We start from the raw sequence: 16,452 nt of genomic DNA on the forward strand, positions 1-16,452 counted from the left end.
ACTGATATGCGTGTTGTAGCTGTCTTGAGAAGGGGCAGTCCAGTGCTAAGGACAGTGTGTTGCCTCATGCTATTCCTGCAAGGAGGCTGTGGCTGCTAACCTCAGACATTATAGGGAACCAATGACAAACCAGAATATAGGAGAGCCAAAGTCCAGCTTGGTGAACCAATGAGATTTATTGGAATATGCGGTTACTTACAGGAGCAGAAATGACTCAGCCACAGCTGCATCACCAAAGCCCACCCAGCACAGCGACAGCTCACAGAGCTGGGGGCCTGGAGCACACTGCACAGCCTCAGGCCTCTGCAGGTGGAGAGCATTCCCTTCCAGGTGTCTCTGCTGGTCTGAGCAGTTTCGCTTGTCTGAAAGCTCCTCTTAGTAGTCGTTCCTGCTTGTGTACTCTTGGGGAGGGAGGAGTCTAATTCTGGTCAGTTTCAGGGACTTCCTGAAGCTACTCTGAGTTGTTTGCTCCCTGTCCTAACTAGCTTCCCTTCAGGATGAACTGAATTACTCCTTTTAGAACACCTTGATGTTTTACCTCCTAATAAACATCCTGCCCTAAAATATTCTATTGCTTCCTGTCTCTTTTTACAAGCATACAAACTTACAAGACAACTTACAAGGTTTCTCTCCCAAGTTGGAGACTTTAATCTGAGGCAACCGCTACACAACAGTGACACCCTGTGGTGGGAACCAGGGAAGACCGCACACTGTAGCTGGTAGAGAGGTTCTGGGATGTTGCTAATGGACAAGGACAGGGACAGGAAAAGACAAGTCTCCAGGGATGTGGTTCACAGAACCCCAGCTGCAGCAAAGAAGTAGCCAAAAATTTGCAACTGGGAAATGACAAATTCTTAATCAGCGCAATCGGCCTCCCCTCGTCTCCCGTGCTGGTGTCTTGTTGAGGTTCACATGTCAACGCACCCGCAGGTTGCTGAGGCCCAGACGGAGTTTAGAAGGAACAAAACACAGGCTGGATGTCTCCCGTATGCCCCGCACCTCCCTTTGGGGACCATGCATGAGTTTTTGTTTGAAGAAGACCTTCCCCATCCATCTACCCTTCTCTTGCAGCTGGGCCTTAGCGTCATAAAACCCGCCCCACCCCCAGCCTCTCGTGAGCTGCAGGCGTGTGACAGTGGACTCCATCGTCAGCAGTGTGGGCCACAGGGCCGATGGTCTCCTGGGGGTGGCATCTTCCTGCATTCTCCTTCTTCTCTGGCCACGAAGTCTGACCCTCTGACTTTAGGGAGGGCCCTCTATGTAATCATTATCCTGCAATAAACCTTTTATAAAAAAAAAAAAAAATCAAAACCCTAACCCAGTGGTTTCAGCCTTCCCGATGCTATGACCCTTTAATACAGTTCCTCGTGTTGTGGTGATCCCCCAACCATAAAATTGTTTTTGTTGCTATGCATAACTATAATTTTGATACTATTATGAACTGTAATGTAAATATCTGCGTTTTCCAACAGTCTTGGGTGATCCCTGTGAAAGGGTCATTTGACATGGAGGGGGTCGCAACCCTCAGGTTGAGAACCACTGCTCTAACCCGCCCAGAGAAGATTTCTTGCATTCACAACTAAGAGGCTTAGACTGTGTGAATGCCAAAAACATCCTGTTTGTTGTCTTACTCTTACGTCTGACTTCAAGTGCTTCATAAAGAATCTTTTAAAAGACAGGGAATGAAGGCCAAGTGGCTGGACCAGGGTGGTCCCAAGAGAGCGGGGAGGAGGAGACCCACAGGATTCATGCACAGCTGGGTCAGACTCTTGAGGGAGAACCCATTTCCTTCACAAAAGACAGAAGAAAAAAATCACAGAGAGCAGACTGCAAGCGTGTGGGTTTGGACCCGGGTGTAGGGAGCCATCCTGGGTGGTGTCTCTGTTTTCACTGTAAGAGGCAGTAAAGGGGTTTGTTTCCCAGAGTGAGGTGAACTGGAAACAGCACAGGGAAGGCCTGATGTGGCGGGAGAGAGCCAGCAGGCCTGGGGTGAGCAGTGAGACCATCCCGCTTCAGAGAAGCCCCACTGAGGTAGAGATGGCTGACAAGATGGCTGACGAGGCTGACGACGGCTGATGACGGCTGACCAGGGGTGGGGAGGGGCACCTGTGCTCCTGGCTCATCCTCTCCACTCTTAATCAGCTCAGGACCCTGCTTAGGGAATGCTGCTGCCCACAGTGGGTTGGAGCATGCTGTATTGACTACCTTAATTAAGACAACCCCCCAGCACACACACACACACACACACTGGACCATAAAGAAAGCACCTTAGAGATAGTTATGAAAATGTTATGTGTTATTAAGGTGCTCCGTTACATGGGCTTGGACATTGGCCCATCTAAAGTCAGCTTTAATTGTCAACTTGACACACCTTAGAATCACCTGGGAAGACAGTCTCATTTGGGTTGGCCTATGGGAGTGTGTGTGCGTGTGTGTGTGTGTGTGTGTGTGTGTGTGTGGTGTGTAGTATGTGTGTGTGTGGTGTGTGGTGTGTATGTGTGTGTGATGTCGTGTATGTGTGTGGTGTGGTGTGTGTGTGGTGTGGTGTGGTGTGTGTGTGGTGTGGTGTGGTATGTGTGTGTGATATGGTGTGTGAGTGGTATGGTGTGTGTGGTATGGTGTGTGTGTGTGTGAATGTGTGTGTGGTGTGTGCAGTGTGAATGTGTGTGTGTGAATGTGTGTGTGGTGTGTGTAGTGTGAATGTGTGTGTGTATGTGTGTGTGATGTCGTGTATGCGTGTGGTGTGGTGTGTGTGTGATGTGGTGTGTGAGTGGTGTGATGTGTGAATGGTGTGGTGTGTGTGTGGTGTGGTGTGTGTGTGTGGTGTGTGTAGTATGTTGTATGTGTGGTGTGTCTGTGTGTGTGTGGTGTGTGTAGTGTGAATGTGTGTGTGTGTGTGTGTGTGTGGTGTGTGGTGTGTGTGTGTGGTGTGTAGTGTGTTGTATGTGTGTGTGATGTTGTATATGTGTGTGGTGTGGTGTGTATGTGGTGTGGTGTGGCGTGGTGTGTGAGTGGTGTGGTGTATGTGTAGTGTGGTGTGTGTGTGTGGTGTGTGTGTAGTGTGTTGTAGTGTGGTGTGTGTGTGAATGTGTGTGTGTGGTGTGTGTAGTGTGAATGTGTGTGTGTGATGTGTGGTGTGTGGTGTGTGTGTGGTGTGGTGTGTATGTGTGGTGTATATGTGTGTGTGATGTTGTGTATGTGTGTGGTGTGGTGTGTGTGTGGTGTGGTGTGGTGTGTGAGTGGTGTGGTGTATGTGTAGTGTGGTGTGTGTGTGTGGTGTGTGTGTAGTGTGTTGTATGTGTGGTGTGTGTGTGTGGTGTGTGTAGTATGAGTGTGTGTGTGTGTGTGTGTGTGTGTGTGTGTGTGTGTAGAGTCTCCTCCCCCATTGGGTGCTGAGTCTTGTTATTCTTCATTGCTCTGCCCCTCTGGCCCTGTGACTTCCTGTTGCCCCAAGCACCGGGCCTCATTGCCTGCATTCATGACCACTTCTGCTGGCCCCTCCTGACCTCCACTAGAGCCTGCCTGGACCCTCAGCACAGCCTGAGGGAGAGCCAACCCAGCGCTAGGGAGGCCACTGAGAAACCAGGCCTGCTCCCTGGGCGTTTATCCAAACCTTGAACCCAAGCAAAGCCCCTTGCAAGTGATGGCCCGAATGGGGTGGGAGTGTGAGACAGGAGCCTGCCCTCAACTGCTTTTCAGGGGAGAGAGAGCAAAAGTCCCATCTGGCCATCCCTAATCCAGGTCCCAGTGCCAACAGGCCTTCTTTTATCTCCAAGCGCCCTCTACTGGCTGTGGAAGCAAACTCCTCTTGTGCTATGACGGAACCAGGAGCTCACACACACACACACACACACACACACACACACACACACACACATCATTTTGTCCCCCGACCCCATAACTTAAATTAATCCCTTTTATACGTTTCAGGGAGTTCATATTGATGCCTCTCTCTGCCAGCCTTCTCCAAGGCTCTGAATGCAGACCTTCTAGGGCTGAAGGGAGACTTCTGCTATTCTCTTTGGCTCTACCCACAGGGCTCTGGGATACTCCTGCCTTCCTGCTCCCAGGCAGTGTGTGGTGCTGAAACCCATCTGCTGTCATTTCTCCTTCCCCATTGCTCAAGGGAACCATGGCCCTGTGGTGGAGGTGAGCCTTAGGGTGGGGCTATGCAAGACCTTCCTTCCCAGCCCCTGTAAAACTGTCCTTGGATCCTAAGACTCACCCCAGCTTTCCCCATAACCTGGAATTCAGACCACTGGAAAATGCATGATGACTATTGGGACCCTCCAACCCCTCCCTTTTCTCGTCTGTTGCAAGAACCTACGGCCATTCAGTTCTTGCCATGGGTAATTGACTGGTGAGCCTAGGAGGGGGGGAGGGAGGAGATTACACCGACTGGCAGAGAAACAAAAGAAAGATGGTCCAGCAAACTTCCCCTCCGGGTCTGGTTTCATACCAAACTGTGTGCTGGGCCTTTTCTTCCCTCATAGTTGAAAGCCAAGAACTTGACATCTTTGTTTCCTGGTTCTCGTATTGGCCTCTTTAGGGACACTTACTTGTCCTTGGATTGAACAACCTGGGCTGGGTGTGAATTTGGGGGGAGTTGGGGAGGGAAGTGGGTATGGGAGGAGTTATGGAGTTGCCACTGAATATGATTAAGGATACATTGTAGCATCCAAAACTCACGCTGCCGCCTATGAACATTTCCTTTCCCTGTAGGTTGCAGTTCAGCAGGGAACTTCCTGTTTTGCACCTGGATTGCTGAGGCCGAGCTCCCTCATGCATCAGTATGTGGAGGGAGGAGAGAAGCCCAGGGGGCACTGGGACCTGGCACCCCTTCTATAGTTGTTCGAGTCTCTGTGTTTGAACACTCGGTCCCCAGCTGTTTGCAAAGATTGTGGAGGTGCTTTAAGCCCGCCACGTCTCGCTGCAAGAAGTGGTCACTATGACAGCCTTGTCCTGCGGTTGGCTAGCCCAGTCTCACTCCGTCTGCCCCCACAATGTGACCAGACGCCTCCCATGCTCCTGCCACCATCTTTGCCCACTGTGATAGACAGATTGTATTCTCTTGATAAAACAGGATCTCTCCGCCTTTAACTGCTTCCTGTCAGGTAGTGGGTAGCATCTAAAAAAGTAAATTCTCTCTCAAGACCTTTACCTGCCAGTGGGCTGCCTCACTGGTTGTCCCTACTCAAATACTCTGCCCCTCGCCAGCTGCTCCCTCTGTCCAAATAAATACCCCTGCCTCATATCTCACTTGGTAGAGCTATCACCTCCTTACAGATTAAAAGGGTGGAGGCCTCCAAAGACAGTAAGTGGCTTGCTCGAGGTCATCATTTCCAAATGGTTGAACCTGGTAATTTGCTCAACACCAGTGTCCCTGACCCTCATGATGCCACGCCCCCCAGCGTCCCTGACACTTATGACACCGCGCCCACCCCCACCCCGTGGCAGCAGAGTGGTTTCTAAGTCTATCAGCAGAACTCTATGGGAGGTAATTTGACACTACCTCTCTGGTGAACCTCTCTGACGTTATACCCGAGTGGGAAACCCCTTACCCAAGAAGGCTTTGTTCATTATGTGCTTTAATCATAAAAGATGAGACTCAACTCTGTGACTGACTGTAGGGGACTGGCTCATAGAGGGACGAGTGTGTTCGTTCACAGGACTGAATTGGTCCTCAGTGGAGCAGCATACAGCCCTGAAAAGTGCATCAGAGTCTGGCAGAGAACTTGTCCATGGAACGCTGTTATGTAGGGAAAAGATGGGGGACGGGAATGAGAAACTGTGAGAGGGAGAGGCGGAATGAGAGACTGTGAGGTATATACCTTTCGTTTACCGTCCCCAAAGAGCCAAATGCCTTCAACTCATAAAGAGGCGAATTTCCTGATGAGAAGATATGCACATATCACGGCTGGAAAGACGGTTCGGGTGAAGAGCATCTACTGCCTTTGCAGAGGACCAAGTTTGGTTCCCGGCACCCACATCCGGCCAAAACGACCTGTGACTCCAGCTCTAGGGGATCCACTGCCCTCTTCTGGCTTCTAAGGGCAACTGCATCCAGGTGCACATATCCACACAGAGACATATTAAGACACAAGGTTTCCATCCTTTGAGCTTGTTTTATTGATATTCGTTAGTGACTGAAATCTTGTTGCTGATCCTGACACTTTTTGGTAGAGTTGTTTAATGTTGATCACCGGTTTGCTAGCGATACTATGACGACCTCTAAAGTGCCGGTTCTTACACCGGTGTTTCGGGAGCTCTGAACACGTGAAGTGGTCCATCCAAGCCAAGGTTGTCACCCTCCTCTGCTCTTCTACCCTACCGCTTTAAAACACATTCAAATGAAATGTATGTCACTTGTGGTGACCGCACGTATCCGCGGCAGCCAGGAGGGCCGAGAACGCGATGAACCAGCACGCCGGAGAATAAATAGTTGAAATAGTGGGACTGGGACTGAAGCTTGCTGCTTGGGGACCTTCTCAAAGCATCCGTGGCGGGCATAAGGTGACACTCACTCCATTCAAGGACACATCTTTTGCAGAGGGTGGGGAAGTTGTTTATGTGACAATTTCTTGTACACAGGATGCTATCCTTCCACAGATGTCTGGGGCAGGTGACCATGTGACACACAGATGTACAACCATCCTCAGACAAAAATAAATAATATATCTGGGCTGGGATCTCTCTCTCTCTCTCTCTCTCTCTCTCTCTCTCTCTCACACACACACACACACACACACACACACACACACATACACACACGCACACACACAGAGGCTTGAGCTGGAAGCAGAGACGGCATCTGATTAAAACACAGCACACATGGGTAATAAATAAGTGCATAACCGCAGAGGTGACAGCGACAGGCCCAGGCCACTCAGTCGCTCACGCTCCTTCCATTCGTAAGCACCTCTGGTCTTTTCCTATGGGCAGAAATGGGATGAGGGGACAATGGGCTTGGGGGATGGGGAGGAAACTTAATTCTAATTTTGAAACAAGAGGACTAAAAACTTGACACGCCTTGGCCCGGGACGCCATGAGGTGTGCTGTGGCTTCGGCCCTTCCCCTCTGCCGTGTGTGGGTTTAACGGTCTTGTCCCCTTTCCCCATGGTCCTACTGTTACAGTGAGAACTGGTCATCCATTACCCTGGCTGTGACACTGGGTCCCAGAAACAAGCTATGTCATTAGCGAGTTAGCGTGTGTGCCATCTGCACTTTGGTGTCAGAACCAAGAGAAACTGCCAGTACTGAGACTTCCCTGCAAATAAAAACTTAAAAAAGGAGGGGGGGGTTGGAAAATCAATCACACAGAACACAGAGGGGCCGCCTGATGGCGCATCAGAGGGTAAATACATTCTTTTCCTATCAGGCTCTAACCCTGACAGCTTGTGACAAAATGCAAGGTAACTTCAAGTCAGAGACGTGAAAAGAAGTCTAGAGAACAGACAGTCCACCGGGCGGATAGTGCAGACCTTGGCGAGGGTGGGCCACCTACCACTGAAAGAACAACTCTCTGATGGCGAGCAGCCCTGTCGGCTATCACAGTGCCACCTGGCGGCTATGCGTGCAACCCGACGGTCTTATGCAGAATTCACCAAATTCCTATCCATGGGATAAGAACAGCCTTGGGAATTTCAGTGCTTCTTATAAGTAAGGAAGAAAGGATGCTACCTTCCCCCTGGTGAGCTCAGGGGCCATCCTCACCAGAGTGTGACCTTGTAGAGTTATTACTTCCTGTGGATTGGAAGAGAGAGCAGATGCAAGGTCCCCAAGTCCTGTATACACACCACATGGAGTTCTACTCCCCCCTCCCCGAGAGGCACACAGTTGATCTGTCTAGCTCAGGAGAAGTAGACCTCAGAGGAGACAAGGTGTGAGTGCTCTGTCGGGGACAGGAGGCAGGGAGCAGATGGGGCAGCAAGCCCCGGGCTCACCGCAAGCTAGTCTGTTTGGGGAGCTTAGCACCCATTAAGATGCCCGAGGTGAGGATCACGGGGGCTCTCATCTGCACGCTGGACCCGACCATGGTGGGGAAGCTGCGATTCCGTCTGATGCCGCTGGGGCACCCCAGAGGCAGGCCCTCGGGGACCAGGCCCCCAGGGACAAGAGCCTGTGCCGGCCCTGTCGGACCACAGAGGAGAGGTCCCTGATCCTCAGTCAAGGTGGGGATGCGGGCTCGTCCTGAGTTCACCACTCTGGCCACCCCGAACCTCCTGACTTTGTCCACGAGGTTGAGGTTGGAGACAGACACGTCTGTCTGGCTCTCGCTGCTCCGCACCGGCTTCTTTTCCCTCACCTCCCTCAGGATGGAGCTGGCGGGCTTGGAAGCCAGGAAGTTGTTGTACGGAGGGCTCGTGCACTTGAACTCGAAGGAGGGCGGGGAGGCTGAGGGTGTCTGCATAGGGGAGTTTGGTGGGGTGGACGGGATCACAGCCATCCTAGGGGTGTAGGAGTGGAGGAGGGAGCCCCTGCCGGCTCGGTCCCAGCTCTGGGGGTCGTACACGGCCGCCGAGATGCCGCGTTCCTTCAGTAACCATACCAGCCCCAGGGACGTGCTCATGGTGGTCGTGGACTCGCGGATGTTCGTGAAGGACTCGGCCAGGCTCAGTCTCCTGGGGGTGCAAGGCGTGGCCACCGGCGTGGACTTCAAGTGGCTGGCGCTGCTACAGGCTGGAGCAGGAGCTGAGTTAAGGCTGGAAGAAAGGGAGGGCTGGTTATCTATCAGGAAGGACCGACCATTGGTATGTCCGTCGGTTGGTGGCCGAGTCTCCTGCAGGGTGTGCAGATCAGCTTGGGGTAGGAGAGGACACCCGCTGCAGTGCCCTGTGGTGCCTCTGTCTGCATCTGCTCCTCATTTGGGGGGAGTGGTCCCTTACTGTGCTTCAAGTTAACAGGGAGCTGCACCTGGTCCCTTGCTTACCCCAGAGCTATCTGTCTCCTCCTCACATGAGGAAGCAGCTCTAAGGTCAGCTGGCTTACTCAGTGCCGTACTTGGCCAGTACACAATCCTGGACTTGAACCCACATGTGAAGCGGCCCCACCGCTGTCACAACAGGACAGGAAGCAGACCCTTCAGCAACCAAATTACCCTCCAAATAGTTCATTTTCCAAGCCTCAATCTTGCAAGCCAAGGCCGTGACTATGAGAGCTTGTCATAGGAACTGCAAAAAAAAAGCAGCCAAGGCACAGTACTTGGACTCTGCCCCTCGCTGTGTCAGCTCCCTTTCCCCACTGCACCAACACCTTGGCACGCAGTGGACTGGCCAGGGCAGGGGAAGGAAGCCACGTCTAACATGACCCATCTGTCTAGGATTTGTAACATTCAAAGCCCCATGGAGTTTCTGAGGAAGCCACGCTCATCCACCACACCCTGTTGACCAAAGAGAAACCTGGGAAGTCCCAGTGTCTGTGAGCCGGCTGGGAAAGCCACCAGGCTGCAGGCAGCAGGGGAAAGCAGCAGTCTGTGCACACAAAGCTGGCTTTCAGGGAGGTCTGCCCTGCTTCTGAGAGAGTGCAGAGGGACAAAAGAGAACCTACTGCCACCACCTCGTGGGACTGGTGTTAATGGCTGCTGGCTTTAGGCTTCCCTAGTGACAGGCCAGCTGAGTAGTCAGTCCCCAGGATTCAGTCACAGAACCCTCTCCCCAGACTGCTCACGGGAGGCCTGGGTACCTTGGGCAGGCACCATCTGGAGAAGGCCCTTGGAATGATGAGAGACAGGGCCCCTCCCTCCCTACAGAGAGAGAGATAGAGGTGCTATGTGACCCCACATTTAGGTCGTCTCCCCACCTAACGTGGGTAGGCACAGGGCGGGAGCCACAGAACCGCTCATTGCACAAAGCTTGAGAGAGGAGACTCTGCAGAGTTGGGAGTATCTGGAGAGAGCGCAGCCGCAGGCAAGGTTTTGGAAACTGCTGAGAGTTGCTAGAAGGTGGGCAATGGGTGTGGCCATCTCTACAACGGTTTTCAGGGCTTTCCCCCTCCTCCTGCTGCATTTCTTCCCACCTCAGCAAGACAGTCCCCTACCCCCTTACCCCTCGTAGCTTCCCTTACCCCTCACTTCCAAGGCTTTTCTGCCCCGTCCCCATCTAACTACTTCTGGGGGAAGACATACTTGGGGGCAGTCTGAGACCTGTGGCTTCAGACCAAAGTATTACATTTAGTCATTTGGCAAGGGTCGTCAACATTCTGTGGCTTTTAAAACAACCTCTTCTAAACAAAGTCACAGGCCTGGAAGCCAGCATCTCCGGGGGGGGGGGGCGGGCAGGGGGGACAGTAAGGGACAGAAACAAAGCGGAAATCCAGGGACCCCGTTGGGTGAAACCCTCTGTTAGACCTTCATTAGTGTCGGCATTCAGTGGCTGGGTTAGAGCAATGGTCAAGGCCACGTTAACCAGGCACAACCACAGAGACACATCGAAGCCTCCGTCCCCAGGTTAGTGGCAGCCACAGTTGCACACACAGCTCCTAGGGCGTGGCCCTGCAGGAGCAGGCTCCGTTGGCCGTGTGCTCACCCCCTGCCTTGCCCGTGGGCTCAGACTCTCTGCCCTACATCTCCTCTCAGCTCAACGGGGCATATTGCTGCTTCGCCGTCATCCTCACAAGACCTGTGGAGAATTATTCATATTTTAAGGTGCTCCCAGGGGTGGCTGTCCCCTTTGAGCTGTCCCCCTCACCTCCCTCCCTGACATCATCCATTAACTCTGGGATCTAATTTGACTGTGTCACAAAGAAAGTATGTGTGTGTGTGGGGGGGGGGGGGGAGATGTCACTCTTCTGTATTGTAAGAGACAATTCTCCCTATTTCCTGGAAGGCAAGAAGGGAAGCCAGATGGCTGAAATCAAGTCAAAGAGACCAGCATCACTCCAGATGGCGCACGGGACAGAGACCAGCCACACTGGGCATGTGGCTTCTGCCATACAGTTTCTAACGCTGGCCATTAGAGTTTGGCTGTGATGTGTGGTTCCTGGAGGCTGCTCCAGGGGGGTGAAAGCTTCTACAGAGCTCAGTAACTCTACCGTGAAAGAACTCACTCCACGTTGGCAAGCTCAGAGAGAACAATACGGACTCAGCCCCGGGGCCTGCGGAGATGTTGGCTTCAGCCATCTAAGGAGAGCCCGAAGAATCAACATTATAGCCGCAGAGAGGGTATCGAAAGCAGGGTTCCCAGCCCCAAGCTACCCTGGATCTGAGCAAACAGGACTTAGGTTCAGAAAGAAAGATGGGACCCAGACGGGTGTCTACAAATGCCTGTAGGTGCTTACGCCTGTTGGGTTTGGCTCTCTGTGCCTCTGTGAGTGCATGTGAGTACGCACATGTGTGTGGTGTCAGAGGTCAACCTGAGGTATTGCTCTGTAGGCACCATCCACCTTGTGTTTGAGACAGGATAGTCTCTCTCACCAAGCAGGCTAGGCTGGCTAGCCGGTTAACTCTAGGTGATTACAAGCATGTCCCACCGGGCCTAGCTTTTTTTATGCGTGATTTTTTTTTTTTATGAGTTCAAACTCAGGTCCCTATATCTATAATTGGCTGCTTTTTTTTTTCCTTGACAAGAGTCTCATTATATAGCCCAGGCTGTCCCAGAACTTATTACGTAGACCAGGCTGGCCGATAGGGATTAAAGTCGTGTGACATGGCCTTCGAATGACCCTCTTGACTTTCATCATGAGATCTTGTGAGAAAGGTCCGCCCTGGACTTGTCCCGCTCCCACTTACTCTGGGGCCACGGTCCTTACCTTGGCGTGACCCGTGTGAGCTCGTCCGAAGGGTGCAGGATGCGGCAGGTGGTAAAGGTAAAAGTCGAGTTGGTCTGTGACATGCACTTCCCAGGGTGGTGCGCTAGATCAGGAGAGGGAGGAGAAGAAACATTCCTCGAACCCATCATAAACCACAACGGAGACTAACGCCCAGCAGGACCCTCCACAGGCGGGAGTGGCGATGGGCTACCTTGCCAACTGGATCTGGGCGTGGAAGTCGAGGACACCAATGTTCTGGACTGAAGGTGGCCTCTCAAAAATAACCACGTTTTTGAGCACTGGTCTGCAGAGCATCGGGTCCCAGCTTCCGGCCCAATCCAGACAGGGTTCCTCATCGGACGTCTTGGACCAGTAGTGGATCCAGTTCCCTCCCAGGGGACCGGGGAGTGCTGAGGCGGCTTAAATTTAGTTTTCCACCTCAGAGCTCAGATCTGCCTTCTTCCAGCATGCTTGTTGTGAATTTCTTTACAGTGACAAGCTGATGCCAATGTTCTGCCCAGAGGAAGGGGGTGGGGTGGGCAGGGAGAGGTATTTGGCTCCTGAAAACAGGCAACGTTCACACAGCTCCCTTTTCTGTTCACAAAAAGGGGCTCGGGGAAGCTGGTTCCACTACTGTCCAGACACCTGTGATGATGGTGAGGGGAGGCGTCCTCAGCAGCCTCAACAACAGCAGGTAGGAGTTCCCAGGCCCAGGCCGGTCCGGCCACATCCTCATCCCCGCCCCGCACTCTGTCTTCTTTAACAGGCTCTCTAAGACACCCATTTTTACTAGAACTGAGACAAGGTGGTCTCCTTTGGGCCTCCAAGATGTTGTTGTTAAGGCAGCTGATGACCGAGGTCAGAGCAAAGCGAATCAGGGGAGTCAGGGTCAGGGCCATGCACCAGAGAGCCAGCGAAGGGACGGGAGAGAATCTAAGATGACGTCATGATTGTCAAGGCCATCCTATCTCATAACTTGTGCATCCGGGAAAAGGAAAAAGCAAGTGGGTATTGAGGAGGGGAGGGGGTGCGCATCAAATCCCATGCAAGATAAAGTCATGAGACGAGGAACCTGGCCCACTCACTGCCCAGCCCTGCAGCGGCTCAGCCCCCAGAGAGCTCCTGGGAAAAGCCTCCAGACTCCAGAGGCCAGGAAACTCAAAGATTCAACTACAAGAATCTTCTTGTGAAAGTTTCCTCTTGGGTTTGAAAAGCAAAAATAAAAAATGAAAAATCTAGTTGTGTGTCAAAACTAAAAACTAAATACAGCAAACAAGAAAACAAAAAACAAAAAACAAAAAAGTGTGGGTAGGGGATCAGCTGTAGACACAACACAGGGGGACAAAGTCGGAGCACAAAAACAGTGACGGTGTCCAGAAGAGAAGGGTGTGCCTGTTGCGGTGTGACCCAGCTGTGTGTCCCGTGAGAGCTGGGTGACACCTGGACCTGGGGTGGCAGCCAGCACTGAGACCACAAGAAGAGGCTTGGCAGGAGGCACAGAAGGACACACAAGCACGTGAAGCTCAGGGACTGCCTCTGTGAACCACAGCTTTAGCACCGGATGAGCGGCGGGCGGTCCCTGAGCGTGGGTAACTGCAAAGGTGCTGCTGAGGGCACCAACAAAAGAGGGCCAAGCTATGAGGAGAAGGTTAGCCAGACAATCACAAGTCTTGGATGGTGAAAAAGTCCAGGAACTAAAAAACCCACAGGAAGCCTGAGAGGGTGGGTTATTGGAAAAGACAGAGAGGGAGGAGCAGGCGGATCATTAAGACACAACGGCAGTAGGCAGAAACACTACAAATAATACTCCAACAAAGCAAGGTGGGGTTAGAATCAGAAACGCAGCCCCCTGGACACATGGCCAGGATGTGCAGCTGCCCCCCACCCAAGCCCATTAGGTTTGCGACCTCCAGGGAGGACATTTTAGAGACAGGGTTGAATCGTCAGAAGGAAAACCCATCACATTCGAATGGGTTTGGGAGATAGGAAAAGGCTGCTAAAAATTCACACCCCCACTCCCCAGGAACAACGGACAGCTTTGAAGACCAAGAGGATTGATTGTCCGAAGAGCCAAAGCCGGAGAGATTCGGCCCCTCCACAATACCACTGGGATGCCTGTGTACTCGGACTCTTGGGTCACCATGGACTGCCGGGACGCAGCTGTGCCTCCCTTCCTTGGGACACAATACAGAGACAGTGAGTTTCACTGGAAAGGACTCCCCGAAGCCCCTATTTGCCCCAGAGAAGCAAAACATAGAATCCTCAAGCCACCTGCATCTGGAAGAGACAGAGCTTTGAAAGCGAGATACAAAGGCACCCTTCGCAGAGCTGGGGCTTGGGTTCAAAACCGGAGTCACCAAGCCCATGCGGCACACCAAAGCACAATGCCCAGCTCCGCTGCAAGCTCACACTGCCTTTACCTCACAGGCTGAGGGCACAAAGGGCGGGGTTCCTTGGAATGGCTACTCCGACTTCCTGGTGAAGTCCTTATTCTTGTCTGAGCCTGACTGGAGGGCTTCCAGCTCGTGGGGTACGGATGGACAGACACCACCCTTGATTACAGCCTAAGGCTGCATGGCAGGTTCAAGGTTACTGCTATGGAGCCAGCCTGTGCTAATGTGGGCCTGGTGCTCAGTAAGATGAGAACCCACTCTGCTCAGTTACCTGACCGCGAGGCGTGTGCTGATCGGTTTATATAGAAGTGGGTTTTTCTTTAACAACCCTAACCCTTATGTTTAGTTCTTCTTTCTCCTGACGCTGATATAAGCACTGGCAAGCTTTAAAATCAGCTAAACCCTGGTTACCAGAAGTGCAGGTGTGTAGAGCACCACAGGCCACATGCTGTGCTGGAAGGCATGGCCACTCTGCTCCTGGCTCACATGCTTCTGCTCTAAGTGGAGCTCTGAGTCTGATCTTCCTGACTCCACTTCCCAAGTGTTAGGATTATAAGCCTACACTACTCCTGGTTTATATGGTACTAGGGATGGAACCCAGGGCTTCGTGCATACTGAACAAATGTTCTACCTGCCAAAAAACACCTTCAGTTTAAGCTATGTCACATAAATAATTTCTAAAAATGTCAAAAAAATTTTTTTTCAAATGTATCTGAAAATCTTGAAAAAGGGACCCCATCTTTACATGACACAGAGTGTATGCTATACTCACTCTGTGGGGAGCATAGAGTGTACCCCTACTTTCTTGACTTGACCATGGGGGTGTGAAGCTGCTGTCATGTGATCTGGACCTGCTGTGCACTTTCTACAATCTCTTTCTTCCTCCCTGTACACACACGTACACACGTACACACACACACACACACACACACAGAGTCCTGGCCACCATATCAATAGTGGCACCCAGAAGCAGCCTTTCCTTCCTACCAAACAAAGCAAAGCTGCTAAAAACGAGAGCTGCTGTCTTCAGAACTGAAAGGCTCGGCTTGATTGGAGCCCTGAGAACAGAACAGGTTTCTGGCTTTTAATAATGCCCAGTGGGGGCCGGGCAGTGGGAGTGCACTCCTGTAATCCCAGCACTTGGGAGGCAGAGGCAGGCAGATTTCTGAGTTTGAAGCCAGCCTGGTCTACAGAGTGAGTGCCAGGACAGCCAGGGCTACACAGAGAAACCGTGTCTCAAAAAATAAACCAAAGGGGTGGGAAAAAAGAATGCCCAGTGGGTGACAACTTTGCCTTACTCAGGGACGGAAAGCTGCCTTCCCAATGCATGAAATTCATTTTCATGAGCCAGGTGAAGACAGGGTCAGAGAATCCCCCCCCCCAAGCTTTTAGCCGGGCAGTGGTGGCGCATGCCTTTAATCCCAGCACTTGGGAGGCGGAGGCAGGTGGATTTCTGAATTCGAGGCCAGCCTGGTCTACAGAGTGAGTTCCAGGACAGCCAGGACTAAAAAGACAAACACCAGGGCAAAGAAAGACATTTCCTAATGGAACAGTGCCTTGCAGGGTCACAGACAGAGCCCTGTGCAGCCGTGTGCCCAACAGTCGTCATACAAAGCAGAGGGAAGGACCCACGTGGTTATTGTGTGCTTTCCTTGGCACAGGGACACTGTCACACTAGCTTCAAAGGAGACTATACAAAACTTGTTATTTTGACATGCAGTCTTGTTACATGGCTCAGGCTAGCTCTAGTCATCCTCCAGTCTCAGATGCCTGAGTGCTGAGATGACAGATGTTTGCCCCACCCTTAAGAGTGGTTTTAAACTATTAATTGTTATACCTTCATTGGCAAAACTTTCTAAGTTCTTAGCTTCTGGCTTCCCTATTTTTCTCTGCTCCAAGTGTTTCTTTGATTAGCCCCAGCTTGGTCCTATAGCTCTGGGAAGGCCCCTGGATCGTTAGACCCCAATCTCGTAGGTTTTCTGGAAAGTTCCAATGGTGGAGACTGAACAGAATCAGAAACATAAGATCTTTTATTCTGATTCGGCACAATTGATATTTATGATATATATTTGTGAACATAAACATTCTATTCGCATCATAGCAAACTGTTGTCTGTTTCATTACAAAAATATAAGTGAATTAGGAGGCAAACCACTTCATGGAAGAACTGTTACAGGGGTGAATGCAGAACTCTCTCAGGGTCTTGTTCCACCAACAAGGCCAGACTCCATGGCCCTCACTGCTCTTCCTTCCTTCTGGGCTGACGCAGAGGCCAGGGAGGATCCTCACCGGCCTGGGCAGGTTAGAGAGAATC

At 51.8% G+C, this 16,452-nt stretch overlaps 1 protein-coding gene across 4 annotated transcripts in view; it reads right to left on the reverse strand.

Moving 5' to 3' along the window:
• Window positions 1-6,105: 6,105 nt before the first annotated feature.
• Window positions 6,106-16,452, reverse strand: part of Trak1 (trafficking kinesin protein 1) — a 99,105-nt gene continuing 88,758 nt past the window's right edge. For all 4 annotated transcript variants that reach the window (XM_052186949.1, XM_052186946.1, XM_052186948.1 and 1 more), the window contains exons 15-16: window positions 11,746-11,848; window positions 6,106-8,702 (exon numbers count right to left, since the gene is read on the reverse strand). In XM_052186949.1, coding sequence (XP_052042909.1) covers window positions 7,940-8,702; window positions 11,746-11,848 — 866 coding nt within the window. In that variant the 3' untranslated portion in view covers window positions 6,106-7,939. The remainder of the gene's footprint in view (window positions 8,703-11,745; window positions 11,849-16,452) is intronic.

Source organism: Apodemus sylvaticus, chromosome 7 (assembly GCF_947179515.1).
Source record: "Apodemus sylvaticus chromosome 7, mApoSyl1.1, whole genome shotgun sequence".
NCBI lineage: Eukaryota > Metazoa > Chordata > Mammalia > Rodentia > Muridae > Apodemus > Apodemus sylvaticus.